We start from the raw sequence: 27652 nt of genomic DNA, 5'->3' as shown, positions 1-27652 counted from the left end.
ATCGTTAGTTTATCTAACCAGCCATTGATTGCGGATATTTGTCAGTCTTTTGCTATTTTAAATAATGCTTCAGTAAATAGCCTTGAGTATGTATATCTTTACCCACATTAGTAAGTGGATGTATATACACCTAGATTTATAGAAATGGAACTTTGACTCAGTCAAAGGATGTCTGTCAGGTATTTTGATTGAAGTTGGCAAATTGCTTTCTATAGGGAACTTGCATCAACAGTATGGGAAAGTGCTTTTTTCCTTCACCCTCTCCCCAGCACCACCTGTCTTAGTGTCATCTCTGCTTGTCTGACGTGTTTAAAAATGGATATATCATTGTGATTTTAATTTGGACTTCTTTCAATGTGAGTGAGGTTAGGCATCTTTTCATTTTTTTTAAAAACCTCTTATTTATTTATATACTTGCACATCTTTCTGTCAGATTGTCACTTCCTTAACTGATGCAGAGGAACTTTTATATTAAATATTAAGCTAGATTACTTTGATATAAGTTGCCAGTTACTGTTTTTTTCCAACTTATCTGTCTTCTGATTTTTGTATATGTTTTGTGTATATGAGAGAATGGTAAATTTATCCATTCTTTTCCATATGGGACCTGAGTTTTATGTCATATTTAGAATTTTTCCCTACCCTGGTTTTTTTTTTTTTTTTCCTAATGTTGTGGTTTCTCCTGTTACTCTATAGTTTTGTTTTTCACATTTATTGTTTGGGGGGGCGGGGGGGTAGGGCTGTGCCACTTGACCTGCAGGGTCTTAGTTCCCTGACCAGGGTTTGAACCTTGGCCCAAGGCAGTGAAAGCACAGAGTCCTAACCACTGGACTGCCAGAAAATTCCCTTTGCATTTAAATCTTTGCTTTATCAAGTACTTTGGGTGTGGAAGGGAGCCCAGGCAGTACTATAACTAAATTTCATGGATAATTGATTTCAGCAATATAAATATCATTAACTTTTGAAGTTTTAATGAAACTGTTAGATTTGTAATTTATTTTTAACTTTTCATATGTTTCTATGCAGCAAGATTATCTTATGTTGGCTGCTTTGGATGAGAATGAGGAAGTTGTGGATGGAGGCAAAAAAGGAGCAATTGATGATTTTCAGCAAGGTGAATTGGAAGCATTTATTCAGAATCTTAGTTTGGCCAAGTACGCAAAAGGTTTCTTAATTGAAGAAGATCAACCAGCTAAAAAAGAAGATGATAGCAAGAAGGAATCAAGAGTATCTAAAGTGGATAGTAAAAAGCAAAAAGCAGCAGAAAGTGAAAGTAAGGTGAAAAATAAGAAGAGGCCAGAACAGCATTCTGATGAGAACAACAGTGCCATAACAAAAGCAAAGAAAGATAAGCAACAGGACATCTTTGAATTTTTTGAGAGACAGACTTTGTTACTTAAGTCTGGCGGCAAATGGTATGATATGGAGTATAGCGATGAATATTGTTTGGAACCCCAGCCTCGGGATGTTGTGTCCAAGTACAAAGCCTTGGCTCAGAAGTTGTATGAACATGAAATCAATTTATTCAAAAATAAGACGAATAACCAAAAGGGAGCCTCTTCTACCTGGATGAAGGCGATTGTATCATCAGGGACTCTAGGTGACAGAATGGCAGCCATGATTCTTCTTATTCAGGATGATGCTATTCACACACTCCAGTTTGTGGAAACTCTCGTGAACCTTGTTAAAAAGAAGGGCAGCAAACAGCAGTGCCTCATGGCTTTGGATACTTTCAAAGAGTTACTCATTACAGACCTTTTGCCGGATAATCGAAAGCTACGGGTTTTCAGCCAGCATCCTTTCAACAAACTAGAGCAGTTGTCCAGTGGCAACAGGGACTCCAGAGACAGAAGACTCATATTATGGTATTTTGAACACCAGCTGAAACACTTAGTGGCTGAATTTGTGCAAGTCTTAGAAACTTTAAGTCATGATTCATTAGTAGCCACCAAAACTCGAGCCCTCGTGGTGGCTCACGAGCTTCTTTGTAACAAACCTGAGGAAGAAAAGGCCTTTCTTGTGCAGGTGGTAAATAAACTGGGAGATCCTCAGAACAGAATAGCCACCAAAGCCTCCCATCTGTTGGAGACACTGCTTTGTAAACATCCCAACATGAAAGGAGTTGTGTGTGGTGAAGTAGAGAGACTGCTGTTCCGCTCAAATATCAGCTCCAAAGCCCAGTATTATGCAATTTGCTTTTTAAATCAAATGGTCCTCTCTCATGAAGAAAGTGAACTAGCTAACAAATTAATAACTCTTTATTTTTGTTTTTTTCGGACTTGCATCAAGAAAAAAGATATTGAATCAAAAATGCTCAGTGCCCTTTTAACAGGAGTGAATAGGGCATACCCCTATGCCCAGACTGCTGATGACAAAGTGAGGGAGCAGGTTGATACGCTGTTCAAAGTGCTGCATGTTGTAAATTTTAATACCAGTGTGCAGGCTTTAATGTTACTCTTCCAAGTCATGAATTCTCAGCAGACAATATCAGATCGATATTATGCAGCATTGTATCGGTAAGTACTTAGCATTGTAATACGTGAATGAGAAAAATGTGGTATAATATACTGCAGTGTCCGTCTCGGGGGCAGTAGAAAGAAAGTAGGGTTTTTGGCACTCCTTGGTAACTTGCTCTTCACCAGCTTTTGAGTCACTTAATCTTTAGTTCCCTGTTGGGCATCTGTATTAATATGCTTTGAATATGTCATTTATTATTTTTTTGTTTTGAGAAGTCCCCATCCTTGATCCTATATTTCTTTCCTTCTGTCCTTCACACTGCCATTTAGTTGTTCATTCAACAAGAATTTTTTGAGTGTCAGCTACGTGCTGGGTACTATTCAAGAACTCAGGATATAGCACAGTGAACAAATTTCCCACCTCTAAAATACTTTCATTCATGTTGGGGAAGACAAATAAATGGTAAACAAAGTTTGTACATAGAAAGGTTGAGGAGGAGCATTGCGGTTTTGGAATATATTTTAAAATGTTAGTATTAAGATTTTGGTACTAGAATTACTGAATTTGCAACTGTCCTGCAATGCACCCATTCAGGGCAGATATTTTGAAGTTTGTATACTTGGAAAGTATTGAAGTACAGTAAACTATTTCTAATTCATTTTTCTAATTTTATGTACATACAGCTTGCAAGAAACATAATATATTGGTTAATATCTTAGATCTAAACCTAGATTTGACTTATATAGTTTATCCAAAGGACAAATTGCTTTAATTTTCATTAAATCCCTATTGGTAAACATGATTGATCCCGTTGTACTGTGCTTTTATTTGTCTGTAAAATGAAAAGGAAAGCACCTATCTCATAGGTTTTTTAATGAAGATTATGAAACTTATGCACAGCTACACAGCTAAGCAATGATAGAGCTGAGGTTTTAATAAGATTAATGAGTTAATGTACTTTTTAATTAATTTAATTTTTAAGTGAAGGATAATTGCTTTACAGCACAGTGTTGGTTTCTGCCAAATGTTAACATGAATCAGCCATAGTGAGTTACTGTATTTGTAAACCCATGTGATTGTCAGTGTATGCTGTACTTCACTTTCACTGTTCACTTTCATGCACTGGAGAAGGAAATGGCAACCCACTCCAGTGTTCTTGCCTGGAGAATCCCGGGGACAGGGAAGCCTCGTGGGCTGCTGTCTGTGGGGTTGCACAGAGTTGGACACAACTGAAGTGTCTTAGCAGCAGCAGCAGCAGCTATGCTTTTAACACAGCCCAACACATAGTTCAGTGCTCTGTAAGTGCTGGCTGCTATTACTGCTCATTTACATTTCTTTAATTTAATCCTTTTACAAGCTCTCTAGTCTGTGAGGTACAATAATTTGTGCAAGGTCACACACACAGCATGAAGTCAACTTAGGTGGCAAATCCAGGCCTAGTGACTTGGAGTTCATGGTGTTTCATGGTACTAATTGGGCTTATACATTAAAAAAGATCTCAGAATTCTTTCCATAATTCTTTTTTTTTTTTTTTTTTTTTACAGTTAGCCTTTTTATTAGCAGGTTCTACATCTGTGGATTCAGCCAATTGAAGGTGATGGAAAATATTTTGGGGAAAAATTCCATAAAGTTCCAAAAAATAAAACTTGAATTTGAAGAGTCTAAGTACTCTAGCCCTAATTCCCTGGTGGTCCAGTGGTTTCGTCTCAGCACTTTCACTGCTGTGGCCCAAGTTCAACCTCTGGTTGGAAAATGAGGATCCTGTAAGCCATGAGGCACAGCCAGAAATGAAAAATTTTAAAAAAATTTTAAGTAATAAATCCTTAATTTTTTAGTTTGGAAAGACTTCCAAGGCTGAAAGTGTAGAGGTTTCAGAGTTAGGTTCTTTAGCAACTTTTGAGGGTCATAAGAATTTCTAGTTTTTGGAAAGTTTGAAATCTACTGGAAAACGTATTTTTCTAATATCCATTTAATATCTCAGTGTTGAACACAGGGGTCTAACATGTCTGAGGAGTGCATTCTTAAACTCTTCAAATTATTGCTTGCCAAGAGATCTCACAGATGGATTACTTCAAAGGCCTTTTAAGGTTTTTTAAAGTATGTATTTTCTCTTGATTGTATTAAAAATACTTTAAGTAAAAATTCCGTGCTATTAATTGACGGATAAAAGAAATGAAGAGATGATTTGGTTTACAAAAACATAATTTATCAAAAACTTCAGGAACATACTCTCTGTCAAATGGTAGAGACACATCCCTGTAAATTCTCAAATGTTTCTATTGATGTGTAATGGAACTTATTAAAAATGAATGGCAGAACGGATGGAAGTCTTAAAAAATTTAAATGAGAAAAAACTGGACTATCAAAGTTTATTTGGGGAATTCTCAGGCAATCCAATGATTAGGACTCTGCACTTCCACTTAGGAGCCCCCAGGTTCCATTCCTGGTCAGGGAAGTACCCACATGCCATGTGGTACAGCCAAAAATAAAACATTATTTGAATGACATTGACTATCTCAGAATATCATCAGTATGTACTAGAATTGTGGAATTGACAAAATGGGGAAAACTAGATAGGTGAAGAATACGAAAATATGCTTCACAAAGTTAAATATTTTCATTTCTAGTGTTAGTAAAAAAAATAAAAGTTCTTAGAACAAAAGTGATGATTCTGCTTTTGGAGTAGATATTTGGAGGATTGTGTTTATTCTGGGTTTCCTAATATCTGGGGGTCCAGACCAATTGGAGCATCTCTAGGATTCAACAAACAGGATAAAAAGAGAATTTAGAAGTTACATGAGATAATAGTTCAGCAGCCTGCCAAAGGGGTGGGGGGTGGGGGATGGACAAATAATAGCTATAGTAAAGGGTCAAGTATTTGAAAGGCTGTAAAAGTATACTTAGGTTACTTTGTTGTGTAACCAATTTATTGACCCATAAAATTGTATTATTTAAAGCACACAGAGTGAAGATTTGATACATGTATACATTGTGATGTTTACCATTTTCAAGTTCATTAACACCTCCATTACTTCATGTGGTTACATAGTTACTCCTTGGAGGGGTTAGAGCGCTAAAGATCTATTCTCAGCAAATTTCAAGTCTACAGTACAGTATCATTAAATATTCACCATGAAGCTGGAAGTTTGCACCCTTTGACCAACATCTCCCTATTCCCTACTCCCCACCCCCTACCGCTGGCAAATACCAGTCTTTTCTCTGTTTTCTATGAATTTGATTTTTTTTTTTTTTAAGATTCTGTTCATCCATGAAATCAGAGTAGTAGTCTTTCTGACTGACTTCATTAGGCATAATGCTCTCCAGGTTTATACATGTCACAAGTGGGATTTCCTTCTTTCTCATGGCTGAATAATCATTGTGTGTATATAACACATCTTCATCATCCATTCATCTGCTAACACACGCACAGGTTGTTTCCATACTTCAGCTGTTGTGAATAATACAGTGAATGTGGGAGTGCAGATATCCCTTGACAGACTGATTTCATTTTCTTTGGTATATGCCCAGAAGTGGAGTTGCTGGGTTATATGGTAATTCTATTTTTAATTTGTTGAGGAACTGCTTTACAGCTTTCCATAATGGTTGTGCCAATTTATATTCCTACCACCAGTGTATATGGATTCCATTTTTTCCATGTGCTTTTCAATGTTATCTCTTGCCTTTTTTATAATAGCCATCCTAACAGGTGTCAGTTGGTATCTCAGTGTGGTTTTGATTACCCTGATGGTTAGTGGTGTTGAGCACCTGTTTCATGTACCTTTTGGCCATTTGTATTTCTTCTTTGGAAAAATGTCTATTCAGATCCTTTGCCCATTTTTTAGTTGGATTTTTTGGGAGATTTTTGCTGTTATGATGAGGTTCCTTACGTGTTTTTTATATTAACCCTTTATCAGAGATTGGATCTTCATGGTAGCTCAAATGGTAAAGAATCTGCAATAATGCACTCTCTTTGAGTGCATATAGGAAGGATTTATACAGTTAGTACATTCAAAGGGAGTCTCACAGTTCAGTTTTCTACTACGCATGTATGGTCTTCACCCAAACCGTGTGGAGGCAGCCTCTGGTCACCCAGCTAGTAGGCAGTGATGCAAGGATAAGAACGCTGGTCTAGTCCACTGCTTTCAAAGGGCAGTTTTCATTGTTTGGTTTTGGATTAGCCTTCCATGAAAATTATACTGTTAGGGAGGTGCCCTGTTGGTCTAGAGAATGGAAAACCATTTGGAAAAGAGAAAAGAAACCCCAGAAAAGTTTCCTGCTCCTGTGGAGTTTTTCCCTCTGGTACTATCATCATTCTTCCTGTTCTGGTTATTCACTTCCATCTTACTTCTTAGGACAGAAATGATCTCTTGTTCTAAAATAGTGGGAAGGCTATCCCTAACTAAGATGAGGATATTTATCAGTCGCTGGGTTTGGGGATGTTTTATAAATAAACATGTGCTCTTGTTTCTGTTTTGCAGGAAGATGCTGGATCCGGGGTTGATGTTGTGTTCTAAGCAAGCCATGTTTCTTAACCTTGTCTACAAGTCTCTGAAAGCTGACATTGTGTTGCGGAGGGTGAAGGCTTTTGTGAAGAGGTTACTTCAAGTCACTTGTGAACAGATGCCACCATTTATATGTGGAGCTTTGTATCTTGTATCTGAGATCCTCAAAGCAAAACCAGGTTTAAGAAGTCAACTGGATGATCATCCGGTATACTTTACAACTGCTTTTTAAATCCAGTGGGTTCTGAACTGTATTTGGTATTTTTCTTTGCTATGATGACAGTAACATACTCAGTTCTCTGGAGCATGCAGAGTGTGAGACCTGGAATCAGACTGACCTGGATTTTAGTCCCTGGTGTAAAGTCAACTCGGTGGGCATATTGCTTGACCCTTTACTGGTAATAAACTACCATAAAGTGGGATTCTGTGAAAGACTGATGGCAGGAGGAGAAGGGGTCAACAGAGGATAAGATGGTTAGATTGCATCACTGACTCAATGGACATGAGTTTGACCAAATTCTGGGAGATAATGAAGGACAGGGAAGCTTGGCATGCGGCAGTCAATGGGGTTGCAAAGAGTTGGACAGGACTTAGCCACTGAACAACAACAGCAGAGAGGGTTTAGAACTAGTAGATCTCTTAAACCTGTCTCTCAGTTGTGAAATGGACATAATATCACCTGCCTTATAATTTATAACAAGTCAAAAATTTATTTGAGGGCTGAATGCTTTCAAAGTCTCATGGATTCTTGATTCAAAACTTTATTCCATTTAGCAATAAGAATATGATCTCCTCTCATCTAAATTTCATTTTTGGAACTTTCATGTTTCATCAGAATTGCAATAAGCGAGTCTTCTTCAAAACCACCTCACATAATTGAATGTGGACTTCCAGTTGATTAAACCAGATTCATTAAACCATTTTTTTAGGAGTCTGATGAGGAAGAAAATTTTATTGACATAGCAGATGATGAAGAAGCAGAAAAATTCACTGATGTAGATAAAGAAACAGAAACAGATACCGTGAAAAAAGCTGAGATGGAAGAAACTGAGTCTGAAAGTCATGTGGGAACCAAAAAGGTAGAGTCTGCTTCTTGGGTGCACTTTGATAATTTAAAAGGTGAGTTTCTAAAATCTTTAAAGTTTTCTCTTGAATCTTAGGATTCCCTTTCGATCTTAATAGAAATTAACATTATGCACTTTAGAAGTTCTCAATATTGTTTTCTTTTAGATGGGAGCTCTCATCACTAGGTATATTTAGGTCTTAGAACTAAAATTTTTAACATAATGAATCATTGATTTACTTATGAACAGTACTACAGATAATAAGTAGCATACTCAGTAATGAATCTGCCTGCAATGCAGGAGACCCAGGTTTGATTCCTGGGTTGGGAAGATCCCCTGGAGAAGGAAATGGCAACCCTCCCTAGTATTCTTGCCTGGAGAATCCCATAGAAAGAGGAGCCTGGCAGACTGCAGTCCATAGGGTTGCAGGAGTCGGACACAATTTAGCGTCTAAACCACAGATAATAAGTACATATTTTTAAATTAAATTCTAGAAATTAAAGCAGATACCTTTTAGAGTTGTGAAGATTTAGTGAGAAAACTGTGGTCATGTTAAATGCACAATAGATCTCTCTTTCTTCAGCTGTAAATGTAGTCAGTTTATACCTTTGAACAAGTTTAGTTTCTTGATCTTTAGATGTAAAGGCTTCCTAATGGAACATATATGAAAAAAACACGTGTATACAAAAGTTTGACTTACAAACAAAAGTATTTGTTACATATTATGAAGTATAATTGGAGAAAGAAATGGCAACCCACTCCAGTGTTCTTGCCTGGAGAATCCCATGGACAAAGGAGCCTGGCAGGCTACAGTCCACGGGGTTGCAAAGAGTCAGATACGACTGAGCGACTAACACACACATGAAGTATAAAACTTGTGGTTATTTTGTTTGAGCATCATATTTACCCTCTGTAGTTCCTTAAAGAAATGTTTGAGAATTGAAAACTCTTTTTGGTATGTTGGGTTGGCCAAAACGTTCCTTTGAGTTTTTCCATACAATGTTGCAGAAAAAGTGGAAGGAACCTTTTGGCCAACTCAAATAGAAACTTAGGCGTTCCATACACACATCAACTGAATTGAATCTATTAACAGAATATTAGAGCCAAAAGAAATTGTAGAAATGCAGCCTCTTCATTTAAGGCTAAAAGAAAAACACACTAGCCTTGAGGATCAAGAAAGGTGCCAGCTGTTTACAATAGCTAGGACATGGAAGCAACCTAAATGTCCATCTGCAAATGAATGGATAAGGAAGTATTAACAATGGAGTATTACTCAGCTATAAAAAGGAACAGATTTGAGTCAGTTCTAATGAGGTGGATGAAACTGGAGCCTGTTATACAGAGTGACATAAGTCAGATAGAGAAACACCAATACAGTGTATTAATGCATATATATGGAATTTAGAAAGATGCTAACGATGACCCTATATGCAAAGCAGCAAAAGAGACACAGATGTGAAGAACAGACTTTTGGACTACCTGGGAGAAGGCAAGGGTGGGATGAATTGAGAGAATAACATTGAAACATATATATTGTTACCATATGTGAAATAGATGACCAGTCCAAGTTTGATGCATGAAGCAGGGCACTCAAAGCCAGTGCTCTGGGACAACCCAGAGGGATGGGGTTGGGAGGGAGGTAGGAGGGGGGTTCAGCATGTGCATGAACACATGTGCATGGGGACACATGTGCACCCATGGCTGATTTATGTCAATGTGTAACAAAAACCACCACAAGATTGTAAAGTAATTATCCTTCAATTAAAATACATATTTTAAAAAGTTGCCAGACCCATTTTTCAAATTTGTGGAACTCTTGGTCAGAGTAGTTCACCTGTCTGAACCTTAGCCTGTAAAGTGTACAAGAAAAGTATGGTAGCCACCAGGAAAGTTTTTTAAAGAATCCATCAGAGGGCTAACCTAGGAATAATCCTTTAGAAGGATGACCAGTATGTACATTGTGAAGTAGACAGTTCCTTCTGTGTTCTAAAGGTTCCTTATTGTAAATTTTGTAATGCAGAATTGCTAAAAACATGAAGAAGATAATATGAAACCTGTTCCAAGTGATACTTACTTCTAGGCATAATTTAATGACAAATATTCACTGCACTCTAAAGTTCCAAAAGAATTTAGACCTGTTTCATCTTCAGGTCCTTTGTCATCTTAACACTTAGGATCTAACTGACCTAAAAGAAACTAAGAGCGCTGTTGGTGACAGCATTAATCCTGGTGGGTTAGTGACCACTTGGGCTAGGACCAGAGCATTTGAGAAATACTCTATTTTTGTTCACAGGTGGCAAACAGTTAAACACATATGATCCATTCAGTAGAAACCCTTTGTACTGTGGAGCTGAAAATACAAGTCTCTGGGAACTCAAAAAGGTAAAGTAATTCCAAATTGTCTCCTAATTCATCTGTGCCATATATTTGCCCCCATGGATTTAATAGTTTCTTTTCCATTTTTCTTGTAAATGATAAATAGAGGAGTTATTTAGAAATTAGTCAGCATAAGCAATTTGAAATATGTCACCTGGCTGTAATGCCTTATAACCCATATTTCTGTTGCCTGTAATAAACATTAAATTTACACATTTCTGCATTCATATGTAGAAAATCTTAAATAACGTGGGTACAAAATAAGGTTATTATTCATGGCTATAAATAAATTTTGCTTTTCCTAAGTATGCTGTTGTATATAATGGCTCTGTAAAATGGATACATTTTGCTTTACGCATTGGATATCTCAGGGCTTCCCTGGTGGCTTGGTGGTGAACCCGCCTGCCAATGCAAGAGATGCGGGTCCAATCCCTGGGCTGGGAAGATTCCATGGACAGAGGAGAGTGGCGGGCTACAGTCCGTGGGATCACAAAGAGTTGGACACAACTTAGCAACCATATTACCGCAATTGGGTATCTCTGAAAAATTTTGTGGTAGTAGAACTGTTTGCAAGCAAAGTTACCTTGTAAATGTATAAGAGGAACTCATTTCTAATAACCTTTCTGGAGTTTTGCTAACGCAAGTGTCTTCCTAGGCAGACTCCTGTGGGTCCCTGACACCTTGTTAGTGAATCTGTAAGGTCACAACTACTTTGAAAGTGATACCAAGATATTATTTGCCTTTGTCACTGTTGATGCACTGGTGGTATTAAAGAAATGATGGCTAAACTGCTGGTGACTTTAGCAGAAATAAAAACAGTAGTACCAAGCTGTACTGATGGCCATTATATTCTTCATTGCCATATACTTGAAAGGGAGGAGGAAAGCCAGTATCACACAAGTATGATGAAGCAAGGAAAATTGTTGATTTTATTATTTTAACCCCAGAATACCTAAATATGAGAGTTTTCTCACATCTCAAGGAAAAGTGCCTATATAATTGTTGGAAATGCAGCTAGCTACTTTTTTCATGAAAGACTGGCTGACAGACTGGTCATGCTTTTGTATTTGGGAGATATTTCTTGAAAATGAATGAAGTAAATCTTTTACTTCAAATGAAACAGCTGACAGTATCTGTTATCAGTGATGAAATTCAAGCTTTGGTTAAAATTTTAGAACTCCTATAACCACCATCTTAAGCTTAACAGTTTCTTGGTATCTTTTCTAATGAAATTCATGGTGATACTATGGTTTTTGTGATGTTTAATTAAATGTCAGCAACATTTTGAAGAATTGCATAATTCACAAAATCAGTATTTTATAAATGACCAGTGCACAGTGTTAAAAGTCAAACATGAATAAAAGATTCATCCACTGTAGACCAGTTAATTTTAAGTAGCAAATACCAAAAGTTGATAGGGTTTCAGACTCCATATTGCAGCTCATCTTTGGTATAGTATCAAAGGAAAAAAATCCACATTTATGTGAAAGACCATTAGTTAATCCCCCATTTTTTCCAAGTATATATCTGTGTGTGGCCAAATTTCCTAAACACACGTGAACTAAAATAACATGGACTACAGAAGTAGATATGAGAATCTGCTGGCTTCTCTTAAACCAGACATTAGATTTGCAAAGCTGTAAAATAATGCTGCGCTTACCACTAATGTTTGTTTTGAAAGTTATTTTTCATTCTACATGTTATTGTTTATATTAATATGTAATAGGTTTATTGTTAATTTTAAATGAACTGTAAGTGTTCAGATTTTCTTTTGTTGTAATTTCTAATAAAGTTAAGTATCAGTAGATATATCCCACTTAACTCACAGAAGCTCTTAAGGTCCTTGATTTTGAAGTATACAGAGTGTTCCTGAGACCAGAATGTTGAGAGTCACTCTTCTCATGTATTGGCTTCAGTTTCAGTTTGGGGGATTTTCTTAAATAACCTGCAGTTTTGGTAGTTGACCTTATTTCACATATTTCTTTCCAGCTATCTGAGCATTTTCATCCTTCTGTGGCCCTTTTTGCAAAGACCATTCTTCAGGTAAGTCTCAAATATTCAGAAGACAAGAAATTAAAGAAAATAAGTAATCCTGTTTGAAGTAGTCACTAACTGGTCAGCGTTTTCTCTACTGGATAGAATTGTGTATGTTTTTCTGCTGTTGTAAAGGAGCAATGATTTGTTTGATAAAGAGCAACAGATAATTCCTCCCACTCTGAGATGAGTGGAAATACATGTATATTATAGAACCACAACAGTTATTTATTACATCCTGATTATTTATTGCTCCTGGAGAAAGGCTACCCTCCCCTTTCCCTTTTGCCATTTTTTTCACTCAGCGTTGATTCCTGGTTCATGGTTAGATGACCTACAGTATTAATACTGTTTGCCTATTCATAAAATCAGCAGTGCATTATAGAATATGTATGCGTGTGTGCTTAATTTCTTCAAGGAAAGAATAATGTGCATGTGAGGGATATTTGAAGGGTATTTTATTGCACATTTGTGCCTTTGAAGCAATGTAGTAGATGCTTGTCTTTTTCTTGTTCTTCTGTGTGTGTGTGTGTGTTGTGAGTATATATATATATTTCAAGTTAAGATCTTAATGCCCTCCCCTCATCTTTCAGGGAAATTATATTGAGTATTCAGGGGATCCACTGCAGGATTTCACACTAATGAGGTTCTTGGATCGATTTGTATATCGAAATCCAAAGCCACATAAAGGCAAAGGTATACTTCTGTTTGATGAACTTTTCCGTTTTCACTGTTGATATTTAATAAACAACATGAGCATATATAACTAGGTTTTACATTACACTGTCTTGATTTTACATTTCAGAAAACACAGACAGTGTTGTGATGCAGCCAAAAAGAAAACATTTTATGAAGGACATTCGTAGTCTTGCTGGTAAGTATAAAGCCTGGACAGTTGAAACTGACAGTAGTGCAGGTTAGTAGCACACAGGTTGTGTTAGTCTTTGCTCTGCTTATCAGGGTAAAACCTAAGCACCACAGATAGTATCCATCTTTGTGTTCAAGAATGTATACATTTTCAAGTTTACTGTGACTGGGCCTTTTTTCTTTTTAATTACAAAATATTTCAAACATATCCAAAGTATATACACAAGTGGTATGATAGACCTTCCCCCCCACCCCACCCCACCTTTGTAACCATCACCCATCTTTTAACAATTAACATTTTGCTATTCTTGTATCATCCATAGGTAAAGCTATAGCTCTGTCACTGACATCAACCCCACCCCCCATATATAATTATCTTTTATAGTTCAGACCATCTTAAGCTCTCTAATATGGGCTTGGCAGAATAACTACAACAGATTTTTGTCACTGAGCGTTATTTTAAACTTATTTCTATGGGTATTTAGTACTCATCCTGTGAATCTAATTCTCTTTGTATTCACAGCAGACATTTATTTACATATTAGATCCCAGTTCCTTTTTGTTCAGAGTCTAAGATTCAGTTCAGTTCAGTTCAGTTCAGTCGCTCAGTCGTGTCCGACTCTTTGTGACCCCATGAATCGCAGCACGCCAGGCCTCCCTGTCCATCACCAACTCCCGGAGTTTACCCAGATTCACGTCCATCGAGTCAGTGATACCATCCAGCCATCTCATCCTCTGTCGTCCCCTTCTCCTCCTGCCCCCAATCCCTCCCAGCATCAGAGTCTTTTCCAATGAGTCAACACTTCGCATGAGGTGGCCAAAGTACTGGAGTTTCAGCTTGAGCATCATTCCTTCCAAAGAAATCCCAGGGCTGATCTCCTTCAGAATGGACTGGTTGGATCTCCTTGCAGTCCAAGGGACTCTCAAGAGTCTTCTCCAACACCACAGTTCAAAAGCATCAATTCTTCGGCACTCAGCCTTCTTCACAGTCCAATTCTCACATCCATACATGACCACAGGAAAAACCATAGCCTTGACTAGACGGACCTTTGTTGGCAAAGTAATGTCTCTGCTTTTGAATGTGCTATCTAGGTTGGTTATAACTTTCCTTCCAAGGAGTAAGCGTCTTTTAATTTCATGGCTGCAGTCACCATCTGCAGTGATTTTGGAGCCCAAAAAAATAAAGTCTGACACTGTTTCCACTGTTTCCCCATCTATTTCCCATGAAGTGATGGGACCGGATGCCATGATCTTCATTTTCTTAATGTTGAGCTTTGAGCCAACTTTTTCACTCTCCACTTTCACTTTCATGAAGAGGCTTTTGAGTTCCTCTTCCCTTTCTGCCATAAGGGTGGTGTCATCTGCATATCTGAGGTTATTGATATTTCTCCTGGTAATCTTGATTCCAGCTTGTGTTTCTTCCAGTCCAGCGTTTCTCATGATGTACTCTGCATATAAGTTAAATAAGCAGGGTGACAATATACAGCCTTGATGCACTCCTTTTCCTATTTGGAACCAGTCTCTTGTTCCATGTCCAGTTCTAACTGTTGCTTCCTGACCTGCGTACAGGTTTCTCAAGAGGCAGATCAGGTGGTCTGGTATTCCCATCTCTTGAAGAAGTTTCCACAGTTTATTGTGATCCACACAGTCAAAGGCTTTGGCATAGTCAATAAAGCAGAAATAGATGGTTTTCTGGAACTCTCTTGCTTTTTCCATGATCCAGCGGATGTTGGCAATTTGATCTCTGGTTCCTCTGCCTTTTCTAAAACCAGCTTGAACATCAGGAAGTTCACGGTTCACATAGTGCTGAAGCCTGGCTTGGAGAATTTTGAGCATTACTTGACTAGTGTGTGAGATGAGTGCAATTGTGCGGTAGTTTGAGCATTCTTTGGCATTGCCTTTCTTTGGGATTGGAATGAAAACTGACCTTTTCCAGTCCTGTGGCCACTGAATTTTCCAAATTTGCTGGCATATTGAGTGCAGCACTTTCACAGCAGCATCTTTCAGGATTTGAAATAGCTCAACTGGAATTCCGTCACCTCCACTAGCTTTGTTCAAGTACAGCTTATAAATCATTTAATTTTAATTGACATCTCACAGAGGTCCAGAGACATAAAAAGACTTAACCAAAGTTAGGGTTGGAATTAGAGAAGCCAAATACCCTTTTTAATCAAGATGATTCTGAATATTTTTATGCTGATAAGGAAACAGTAAAAGTGATTATTAATTTTTTTTCTCTTAAAGTTTGGATCCTGGATGCAGTTGGAGGACAAGAGAACCCTGCTCTTTCACTGTGATCACTGTTGGCTACAAATGATTGTAGCTGATAAAATTTCAGATGTTGGGTTTCCTCCACACAGACTTTTCCAGACTGTCCTTCACATTATAAGACGACTTCTTTCCAACTTCCTTACATTTTGAGACTTTAGATTTATAGGTATTGTGTACTTAGTCTTAAAAGCTTGAAGAACATAAAAAGAATTCCTTAAAATTTTTAACTTGTTTTCCTAGTTAACAGTAAGGAGTTCCTTGCAAAAGAAGAAAGCCAGATACCAGTAGATGAAGTGTTTTTCTACAGGTAATATACGTAATATACTGGTTCACTGGTTCATTTGAAGAGCTGTTAAATTTAAAATTTTTAGATTTCATAAATGCTTTGTTAACATAGGCCTGTTATGGACAAATTGAAGGATATGTCACTCCATTTTTGTTAGAGGAATTTAGAAATGTTCAGTTTGCTAAATGTTAAGATATCTAAATGAAACTAAAACAAGTAAATTTGAGGGTTTTGTTTTTTAACAATTTAGCACACATTTTAAGAATCTTGGGAAATTTAATCTTCAGTTTTAGTATATTAGTTTTCTTAAAGTCTTAAATCTGTATCAATCTAATATAATGATAAATAACTCATAAGTTATTTGTCTAAAACATGGCTCTAAGGAAAATTAGCAAAATTCATTGCACTACTGTGGAGATAGGGCTTCCCAGGTGGTGCTAGTGGTAGAGAACCACCTGCCGATGCCAGAGATGTAAGAGACACAGCTTCTATCCCTGGGTTGGGAAGATCCCCTGGAGGAGGGCATGGCAACCCACTCCAGTATTCTTGCCTAGAGAATCCCATGGACAGAGGAGCCTGGAGGGCTACAGTCCATAGGCTCGAAAAGAGTCAGACACTTTTGCACTATGGAGATAAGTCCTAAACCTACTATTAAGAGTTATTACTACTGATTCTTTGCCTAGTAAAGGAACTGTTATCTCATCTGGGTGATTGGTTAATTTGGTTTGATTTGATTTGCTTTGTAAATACATTTTGTGTAAAGAATTTTGAGGGTATGATCCCATCAGCAGAATGCTAAGTTTCATTGTCCTTGATAGAATGGGTTGAACTGACAAAATATTGAGATTAGAGGTCATTTAGAGCCAGTTTCTAACATTAGAATACTTGTACCATTTAGTGTTGATACTAAAATAACCTTTTACTGTGCCATTTAATTAAGATGACTTATGGTGTTTTTATGAAGAACCAAGCCTAAATCATTGAAATTTATATCCTTCCCATTTCAAACGTTTCCAACTGTTTTGAATTTAAAACTTTTTTCTATAATACAAATTTTAGTCATTTATATGCCAGCTGAGTTGACAGCTTTTACACTTGTTTGTGGCATTGACCGTAAGTCTTTTGATGATCATAGAACAACAGGCCCTTTGATAAAATCATCAAATGTCAATGTATAACATGCATTTTATTTTAGGTATTATAAAAAAGTTACCAATGTTAAAGTGAAACAAAAACGGAACGAAGATGAAGAAAGTATAGAAGATGTGGACGATGAGGAATTTGAAAAGATGATTGGTAATTTGTTTACCTTTATAATCCACAGAGCTTGAAAATTTTTATTGAAATTTAGACTGAAGCAAAAATTGGGAAATTAGAAAAGTTTACATTGAGCTCACTTGTTGCATATTGTATCACACCTACTAAAAATAAGCACTTAAATAGTTCTAATGGAGTAAAAAGGACTGCAATTGCTAAATACTCTTTTATTTGACATTTTCCCTCATTGAATAAAAGAACTGTAGAAAGAAGCTAAAATTAACCAGAACCCATTTAGTTTAGGGATTTAATTAAGGCCAGCATAGTACATGGATTTGTGTAGATTAATAAAATACCAGCAGTGTCAGATGTATATCATTTTGGTGTTTACATATCACAAACAACAGTCATATGTGTTGATTTTAGTATAAGACGTGTCATTTGTTATTTCTTGCTATATCTCACAATTTGTATATTGCTCTCTGGCAGACACATTTGAAGATGATAATTGTTTCACCTCTGGAAAGGATGACCTTGATTTCGCTAGGTAATATGCTTTCCTTAAATTTTTTTTTTAACTTTTTTCCCAGCATTTCTCAAATTACTGTCTTTCAGAACAGTGGAGCACAGGACTATGTGTTATATAGGAGAAAGGTATTGAATTTTGGGAAATAAATATAGTACTTTCATTTTTGGACTTTTATAATGCTTGTTAGTATGTTAAATAAAGGCTCTGAGCTGTCTGTAATTTTCCTTTGAATTCTGTTAATAGCCTAATACCCTGCTGGTCACCAACACATACTTTAGAAAACAGAGTCCTCATTTACTTTACTAATTGTTATTTTTCTTCAGCAACATGAAGAAGAAAGCAAAAGGAGCTAAGGATGACTCAGAAGATGAAGATTCAGAAGATGACGACCTTGATAATTTGGATGATGATGAAGTTTCCTTAGGAAGTATGAATGAAGAATTCGCTGAAATTGAGGAAGATGGAGGAACATTCATGGATGTGTTAGATGATGAGAATGAGGGCATTCCAGGTAAACCTTTAAACAAACTTTCTGCCTTAGCAGAGGCTAGTTTTTCTCTTAAAGGTTTTTTAATATTATCTTGTATTCAGATTTATACTCAAATCAGCCAGAAATTTAAGATCTTCCCATCTCACTTGACACTGAAGTTTTGGGTTTTTAACCAGCTGAGTTCTGTTTTGGACTTCTATTTAATCAACATTGAGGCTGTCTATGCTATTCCTCTTGACCTGTCGTGTTATACTGCCTTTTAAAAATACTGGATTGATAATTTGCAATAATGTTAATCTATATTCATCATAGTAGTTCTGCAGCAGTTTTTTAAAATTGCTTAATAACAACAGAGTTTTTATGTTTTTGTTTTTGGTAACAGAAGTTGAGGATGAGGTCAGACTCAAAGTCAATAATAAGAAAAACAAGAGAAAAAGTGCAAATGATTTTGACTTTGCTGGGTCATTTCAAGGTAAGAAAATGTATTTAGTCTCTTCTGCACCTAAGCACTGCATGTGAAAGCTGTTGTTCATTATCATTTTGGGAAATTAACTGTTCTATTGGGTAATAAGTTTTATGAATTTTTAATATATAAATATTGTTGTTTTTCACATCCTCCAATTATTTTCTTTCCTGAATTCACTCCTCTTATTTAAATACCTCTGGATCATCTTTTCATGAATGTTTAAACCTTCAATAATAATGTAAGCCCAGGATTTTCATAGACACCTGTTGCATTTTTCCTTTTATCAACTCTTACCTTCCCATCTGATCCATCTATTTAAAAACCCATGCTCTTTATTAACATCATTTTCTTTTTTTAATGAGAACTGCCATGACAAAATGATTCTGATCTCAAAAATATGTAAAATGAGAGTTTTCATTTCTGCTAATTTGTTCTCTCATATTTTTTAAAGTATATCCTAACAGATTATGCCTTTTAGTGTAATACTTCTACGGTACTAATAAAAGGAAAAAAGCACTATATATATATCAGGTGATAATATTTTTTGATAAAATTGTAGAAAGCACTATAATAAATACAAATATTCCTTAATTTGTGGATAAATTCACACACACACCTACCTTTAAAAAAACAAAACAAAAACTTTGATTATAATGCCTCTTTATTTCTGCTTACTAGTACTATGGTACATTTGACCCTTAAATAACATGAGTTTAAACTGAATGGGTCCGTTGGTACAGGACCAATAAACACGTACCGCAGTGCTACATGGTCCTCAGTGGTTGAATCTGAGGATGCGGAAGGCTGAGGTTAAGGTATATTCCTGTTTTTGGCTGCACAGAGGTTGATGCCCCTAACCTACACATTGTTCAAGGGTCAGCTGTAAATGCTAATGAATAAAAATAGACCTGCGAAGTTTAAAACGCTTGACAATATTTTGTTAAATAATACAAAACTTTTTGACAGTAAATATCAACAGTAACTCTGGGTGGGTAATAGTCCCTCAGAGACGTTGATGCCTACAAAGTTTAAATACTGCTAACATCACAGTTCTCTTAGATTTACCTGATGCATGTTTACATCATAATGTGTTACCATTCAGAATTTGTCTTTCATTGAATGATAGAAGGTCACACTTTTAATAGTAGCATTTGCCCATAAGGCAGTTTTCCTCAAAGTCTCTCAGAAAAGATATGTTGCTTTAAATCCTACTGAGCCTGTTGTATTAAAAGATGCTCTCTCATTGACCTTATTTTTAATAAAGTGCCATTTCAGAAGATATTAGCCTGAAAAGACATCAAATCTCAGTGGATAATAGTTTTGGATACAGATTAAAGGATGTGACAGAATTAATTTTTTTTAAAAAGAAACAAAGGGATTTAAAAAGGAAAGAAGCAGCAAACAGATGAATTGATGAGGGTGGGGGAATTCACCCTGCATTTGCTAATGTTGGCTAGTCTAAGAATAAATCTTTTAAAAAAAGAATAAACTTGAAGGAAGCAGTTCAGCAGAAGTACTTGCTAATTGAAGCTTTAGATATATGCCTGTAGGATGAATGAAAACCAAGACCTTTCCTAATACTATACAAGTGGAAATTTTAGTTTAGGAGAAAAATAGCATTATGCACAATTCTGAAATAATACACATTTCACTTTGGAAGATGAAATGCTCTAGAAACTTCTATCAAAAATGGCTCTGGTATATCCATACAGAGACATGTACATGACTGTTCATAGCAGCAATATTCATAATAGCCAAAAAGTAGGAACAACCAAATGTCTGTTGAATGTACAAGCAAAAAATAGATGAAGCCCATATAATATTGTTCCGCAATAAAATGGAATGAAATATTGATACATGCTATAAGGTGAATGAGCCTTAAAAATGTTTTGCTGGGAATTCCCTGGCGGTCCAGTAGTTAGGACTCCAGGCTTTCACTACCAGGGGCCTGGATTCAATCCCTGGTTGGGAAGCTACCACAAGCCACGCAGCACAGCCAGGTAAAAAAAAGTTATGCTAAGTAAAAGAGGCCAGTCGCTGAAAACCACATATCACATGATCCCATTTACATGAAATAGCCAGAAAAAGCGAAGCCTTCCATGGAAGGGAGCATGGGACTGCAAATGGGCACCAGGGATATTTAAGTGGCTGTTAGTACCAGAAACATTGATAATAGAGTTTGAATATTGTTTCAGGTAAAGTGAAAATGGGTAAAAGCAATACTCTGAATTATTATAGTTTTAGATAATGCTTTTAAATGTGAGTTAAAATGTAATAAATATTAGTGAACTTATTTAAAAAACAGACTCACAGACACAGAAAACAACTTGTGGTTACCAAGGAGGAAAGAAGTGGGGGATAAATAAGAAACAAGGTCCTGCTGTACAGCACAGAATACTATATATTCAATAGCTTGTAATAAACTGTAATGGAAATGAAAAAATGTAACATATATTAAAAATGTTTTATTATTTCTTCTGTTTTGAAAGGTTTACATATTTAGAATTACAGGGGAGGTTTTTTTAAAGAACCACTTTATTTCAAGTAGTAAACAAAACTCTAGTTATAACACAATAAAGAAACCCTCCATCACTTCTTCACAGTTACTCCAAGGAACAAAACCTCTTACTTAGTTAAAATTTACAGTTAACCTTAAATATTTAAAATACACCCTCGTCAATTTCAGAATTTTAATCTTGCCTGATACTTTGAAATACTTTGAAATCAAACTTTGATTGATGGTCAGATCTGAAAGACAAGAAGACACTATTGTCACCTGAACAGCTCTATTAGGATATTAACTTAAAAAACTGTATACTAACTCAAGTTATTTTTCTGTCTTTAAATGCCAGCTGCCTAATGATGCTCATAGAAGATAATTATAACTGCGTGTTTTAAGCCAAATAAATATATATTAACAAAACTACATTGAAGATCTTACTTCTACAAAATTATTGGATTTACAACTTAATAATGTAGGCTTATACTTTTTTTAGGACCGAGAAAAAAAAAGAAAAGAGACTTTGATGACTCCAATTTATTTGTATCTGCTGAAGAGGTAAGGCTAACATATTGTTTTAAGCACTTACTGTTGTACGTTGTTTTTTAAGTTTTCTAATAAATGTATTCTCCGCACCGCCCCCCCCCCCACTCTTCTTTTTAAGTTTGGCCACCTATTGGATGAAAATATGGGATCCAAGTTTGATAACATTGGCATGAATGCCATGGCTAACAAAGATAATGCAAGTAAGTAACTTGAATTTTTATTGAGGTTTTAAAATAGTCTTAAGTTATAATTTCTGAAGATCTAAATATTTTTGGAGGACCTTTTGATAGTAAGAAGGGAAAAATGATTCCTTACAACCTGGAAGGAATGACTTTTTCACTTCTGTCTGCAGAGCATATGGGATTAAAAAGTACACTACAGCAAAAAAGACTACAGCCTACAGAAACTACTTTTTTTTTTTAATGGAGGCAGGCTATTTTTATAAAGTATAAATTTGCTAAGTAACCTTATAAATATTTTATACATCTTTTAATTATTTCTGATATTGATAGTTAACTGGCTGCTCTTCTTTCACCAGTGAGTGTTCAGAGAAAAGAAAATCTTTAGAGCATTTGTTCCTTTCCTGTCCTAGTTGTTTATTTGTAAGTAAATCTTTGATGATAAATACAGAAGGAAAGCAGCAAACAAGCAGGGGTTTGTGCAGCAGATGGGAAGTGACTATAGGCCATGGCAGACTGGAAGCTCCTGTCACTCAGGGTGTTCTCTGGAGCCCCAAGAATCTACCGTGCACTCATCTTTCTTCTCCCCCGCAAAGGTCTCAAACAGCTTAGATGGGAGGCTGAACGTGATGACTGGTTACACAACAGAGATGTGAAAAGCATCATCAAGAGGAAGAAAAATTTCAGAAAGAGGCCAAGAACCACTCAAAAAATGAAAAAGCAAAGAAAATCAGTGTTTTCTAAATAAATTACAAAGTAAAATTCCACTTACTCCTAATTTTTATTGCTCAGCCATTTTTCTTGATCTTGCTCTCTGATTCCATACATTCCAGACTGTTCAATGGATTTGTAATACACTATAAATAAAAATATCTGTCATTTATAAAATCATGTAAAAGTGTTAAAATTAAACTATACTGAGAAAAAAAATCCAGCTGTTCCCCTTTATTTCTGCACACTAAAATGAAAAAGACGACAGGATACATATGTTGTGTGTAAGCTCTAGCATCTCTAATCTCTACTAATCCTTGTAAGGAATACTATTAACTAAGCATTACTTTATACCAGATACTGTTTGAAGTAATTACATAATGTTATCTTTTTTAATCCTTATAACAATTCATGAGATGGGCATTATCTCTACTTGATGGAGAAAGAAAAAGCTCCAAGAAAGTAGCAAACCAGACATGAGTTTTGAGTTTCAAGCAGTGATTTGATTGCCATCACCCTCAGATAAGTCTCATTCCAAAGTCTACATTCTTAACCCACTGGAAGAATTAAGAATCCAGCCCATCACTGGGATTAACTCATTGGGTAACTGCGATGAGAATTTTCTCCACTGTGTTCTTCAAAAGGAGTGAAAGTAGAGATATACAGTATTTTTGGAAACGGACATCAAAAAATTAAAAAGTGATTTAACCCTTAATTGGTCATAAATAATTTATAAAGTTTACCTGAAGAACTTGCTTTGTACACACAAATTTTACTTAAGGAAAAACATACCTTCTAAGATGAAGGGGAATTTTTTGCTCATTGTATGCCTGAAATCTAATGAAAAAAAAAGTTTTAAAATTAGGCATGATTAGAAATTCACTGTATTAACACGTGGAGCCATAATTTAGTGCTAGCCTTAGGGTCTATAAGACAGGAATCCTATAAATTAGGGAAACTATCTTTTTAAAATAGGGTCAAAACTGCACTTACAGGTAGTCTTCCATAGCTATTTTTGGAGTTTTTAGGATTTGACCTATATATATATGATTTATTTCAAAATGGTATTTTAAAAGCAGATTTTCAGTGTTAATGTGAAATTCCCTTGTGTAATTTTATGAACTGTTTTATGGATGCCATTTTACCTTGCTAGAGAATTAGAAATAAGACTGTACTACACCCAATTTTTAAAGTTGACCTTAAACCTTAGTTTGCTTTTAAATACCATTTGTATGTTTTCTTTTATACCCTTACATCCTTTAAGATAAATGACAAGTTTCAAAGATGGCCACCACCCCAGGACGACTACTCCCTGCTTTAGAGAAAGGGAAAGTAGCACTTCCTGATTTTGATGGCCAGTGGCATGAGAAAGGCTGTTAGTGTCTAATGCTGAAGAAGAGGAAGAACTCTAACCTGAGCAACTGGTTACTTGACAATTCAGCTATGCTACTTGTTTTCTCAGTTTGTCAAACAATGAGATGTAAGGGACAGGCCGGATTTTTTCCATCTATACTCCCAAACTAAGCCAGACCAAGGACACCTACTCTATGCTTCCCATTAGGAAAATCCATGTAAGTATGAAACATTTTCCTTAGTCTACAGACATTTAACTTTTGGTGGTTGGGGAGAAGTCAGTCATTTATTCTATAATACCAATAATTAACACCTAGCTTCTTCCCCTTGTGCCCATAAAATGCCTAATACATTGACTGAAGAAGCAGTTTCTCCAAAAAAGCCATTTAACCTAAAATGTGTTAGTGAACTGTACACCCCCCTAAAAAACACTGTAATTTCTGAATTATGATTACCTTGGCTTGTGTTCATCTTATTAAACAAAAAATACGCTCCAAAAATGCCCATAAGTTCAGCTACTAACACTCCTTTAAAGATCTTCTTTGCCAGTGGATCCATAGAACGGGACATCCTAAGTTTAACAAATAAATGTAAACCTGAATAAACATATTCAAACTTAATAACATTGAACTTCAGTACATTTCAATAGTTTGAGTGATTACATAGGAATAAAACCCCAAAGTTAGTGTATGCAAATTGTATTAGACATGTCTCACTTTCCTAGTTTTCAATCTCCATGCCTAAGGTGCACAATGAACCAGAGACATGATTAGAGAAAGCAGAGAGGAGACAAAATTGAAGGCACTGTGAAAACTAACAACTTATGGAACTAAGATTTCTAAACTGCCTAAGAATATAGAATGGTGGGAGATAGGGAGCTGAAACTAGAAATTCCTAGTTTCAGCTAAACTAGGAATTAAGATATGTTCTAATGAGTATGATATGTGGAGTTCTTCATGAAGTAGCCTACAAAAGCAAGATTATTCTGTAAGTGGTTATATCAATATGTGTTTTATAGCTGGAAGTTTTCATTTATGTAATATATTGAAGTATGTGCCATAGTTCATAGCATTTTCTATAAAGATGAGCAATAAACTGGTTCTTGCTCCTAAGGAGTTGCTATTCTAAGTTTTTTCAAACTAATCACATCACCCAAAAGCCTTGTTAAAAATGCACATTCTTTGTTGACTTCCCTGGCAGTCCAGTGGTTAAGACGCCATGCTTCCAGTGCAGGGGAAGGAAGCAGGTTCAATAATTGGTTGGGGAACTAAGATACGTGCCACAAGGCAAAGCCAAAAAAAAAAAAAAAGCATATTCTTGGGCCTCAACGGGCAATTCCCCAATCCCCAAATCTGATTCAGCAAGTCCAGAGTTGGCACCCCGTAATCTGCCCTTTTACAGACAACTCCAAGTGACTTTTATACAAGAGGCTCCTGGACCACGTGAGGGGAAACACTGACCATAATCACCCACTAAGTGGCAAGACGACTTCAACTCTTGATTCTCTCCCTGTATTATAAAAGCCCATCAGAAGAAAGTGCTTGAGTCTTTATTCTCTTTCATGAAGGTAAAAGCTAACAAGGGAAGATCTATATAACAAGAAACTAGCATATCTGACTCTAACTGAATAAATGAAATATAGACCAAAGTTTTTACTCTGCCTCAAAGTCAAGAAGGCCAGGAGAACCAGTGGTTTTTAAACTCAGGATTTCAGCATTGTCCTGTATATGATTTGTCATTCTGTTCCATTATCTGTGTGAAATGGCACAGCCTGTAATACTCTACCCAGCTCTCCTCTCATTCCACTCAATTTTAGCTTCTTTTCAACAGTCTGAGGGTGGGGGTAATTAAATACTTTGGTAGGATTATCCTACTAATATCCTTACCAGGTGTCCCTCCCACCCCACCCCCAAGATCCCTTCTCTCCTTTTGATAATGTGATCACCCTGAGGCCTAAAAGATTAAGACTTTATTATTCATGCCTAAGTGAAATGAAGCAGAAAAGTTTAAAACTTACACATAACTAAGAGGCAGTGAGGGAGTAGGAAGGAAGATTTGTTTTCCTTTGTGTACTGCTAGACATTACATTATAGGCTGTACATTATAGGTTTCCCTGGGTAGCTCAGCTGGTAAAAAATCCACCTGCCATGTGGGAGATCCCAGTTTGATTCCTGGGTTGGGAAGATCAACTGGAGATGGGCTAGACTACCCACTCCAGTATTCTTGGGCTTCCCTGGTGGCTCAGACTGTAAAGAATCTGCTTCCAATGTGGGAGATCTGGGTTTGATCCCTGGGTTGGGAAGATCCCCTGGAGGAGAGCATGGCAACCCACTCCAGTATTCTTGCCTGGAGAATCCCCATGGACAGGAGCCTGGGGCTGGGGGGTACCCTGCAGTCCATGTGATCCCGAAGAGTTGGACATGACTAAGCACATTTACTGCCAGGAAATAAGCCATAACCAGTACAAGAGCTATCTTGGGGTTATTTTTTAATGTTCAAGTGCTGAAAAAACAAACAAACAAACAAACACACCATAAAGCCAGCCTTACAGGCAGATCCAGAGAGTAAGGAATTCAAGTAGAATTCTGTTTTGTTAGGAAAGCAAGGAAAAAGGTTCAAAAAAGTAAAGTCCATAAATAAAGCAAATTTTTAAAAGACTAGGGAAAAAGTAAAGTTCAAATAACACTGTAAAAAACATTTACCTTTCTTAAAAACAGATATATGTACATTTCACATTCCAAGTCCCTCAGCTTCAGAAAAGGTGTTTATAACAACTGATAAAACCAATTTAATGAACACCAAAGGCATACCATTCCACAACAGGTTACTAACTGGTGGAGATGGAATAAGATTAGACAAGATTTTTGGATAATGGTGGAATTTAGGTGACATTTAAAATAAATCAGTCCTGAGAGTTCCCTGGTGGTCTAGTGGTTAGGATTCCGAACTTTCAGTGTTGTGGCAGGGGTTTAATCCCTGTGACTGAGATCTGGCAAGCAGGGCAAAGCCAAAAATAAATAAATAATAAAGCAATCCTCAGGTGGGCTGGGAAAAAAGCAGGGCTGTGTGTCATGAGGGTAACATCACACTGGGCTGAGACGCTGACTCAGGATGCACAAGCTTAAGACAAATACGCATGTTGCCTCCAAAAAACCTCAGCTGTGCACCATAGCCGGCTACGGACACTGCTCAGCATCTCCAGGCAACATTTCAAACAGCAACGTCTTTCCTTCCACTGTAAACAACAAGGCTTCCCAGCTCCGACCCTGAGTTCAATGAACAAAAGCAGTTTTTCCAGGTTTTCAGTGTCAAGAGCCAAGCAACCAACAAGGCCCCCAAGCGTGGTCTCAGGATGGCTACCAGGGATCCTCAGCCCCTGGCGGCCCCCGCATCCCCGGTGCCTGGGCTCCTGCCATCTTCCCAGCTCCCGGGTTCTTCCCGACCCGCCGGGACTCCCAGCACACTCCGGCCCGGCCAGGTGCCCACACGCACGCTCAGCGGAAGGAACACTGACCGGTCGCCGGACCAAGGTCACCGAGCGACCCGGAAACACTCGGGTCCGCCCCTCGTGCAGACCAACACAGTCAAGGAATGTCCTCTTTGTGATACCAGAACTCTGCCGTGGTCCCTACAAACCTCAGCCCTCCTCCTCACTCTGGGGAGACCCTGTCAGGCACGAAGAGCTACAGCCAAAAGTCTAGCAAGAGGCCAGCACAAGTACCTTACCTGAGGCGCGGACTCCAGGGGTTGCGCATGCGCAAAGT

The 27652-nt window shown here is 36.9% G+C and overlaps 1 protein-coding gene and 1 long non-coding RNA gene across 2 annotated transcripts in view; one reads left to right on the top strand and one right to left on the bottom strand.

Annotated features, from left to right (window-relative positions):
- Nucleotides 1-22743, top strand: part of CEBPZ (CCAAT enhancer binding protein zeta) — a 24066-nt gene extending 1323 nt beyond the window's left edge. Inside the window, 15 exon segments of the mRNA NM_001083386.2 lie at nt 1027-2516; nt 6936-7167; nt 7889-8078; nt 10317-10405; nt 12389-12442; nt 13027-13129; nt 13239-13307; nt 15812-15878; nt 17053-17153; nt 17604-17661; nt 17967-18154; nt 18516-18605; nt 21596-21657; nt 21764-21845; nt 22421-22743. Of these exon segments, the coding sequence (NP_001076855.1) occupies nt 1027-2516; nt 6936-7167; nt 7889-8078; nt 10317-10405; nt 12389-12442; nt 13027-13129; nt 13239-13307; nt 15812-15878; nt 17053-17153; nt 17604-17661; nt 17967-18154; nt 18516-18605; nt 21596-21657; nt 21764-21845; nt 22421-22572 (3027 nt within the window). The 3' untranslated portion in view covers nt 22573-22743.
- CEBPZOS (CEBPZ opposite strand) lies at nt 21050-27652 on the bottom strand. Its single transcript, XR_236319.3, has 5 exons — nt 27615-27652; nt 24344-24459; nt 23328-23372; nt 22597-22681; nt 21050-21347 (listed from the first exon to the last, which is right to left on the bottom strand). It is a non-coding gene; the product is annotated as a CEBPZ opposite strand (long non-coding RNA).

This window comes from Bos taurus, chromosome 11 (genome assembly GCF_002263795.3).
Source record: "Bos taurus isolate L1 Dominette 01449 registration number 42190680 breed Hereford chromosome 11, ARS-UCD2.0, whole genome shotgun sequence".
Classification (NCBI taxonomy): domain Eukaryota; kingdom Metazoa; phylum Chordata; class Mammalia; order Artiodactyla; family Bovidae; genus Bos; species Bos taurus.
The sequence above is the reverse complement of the archived record's forward strand: the minus strand, read 5'-3'. Positions and strand labels throughout refer to the sequence as shown.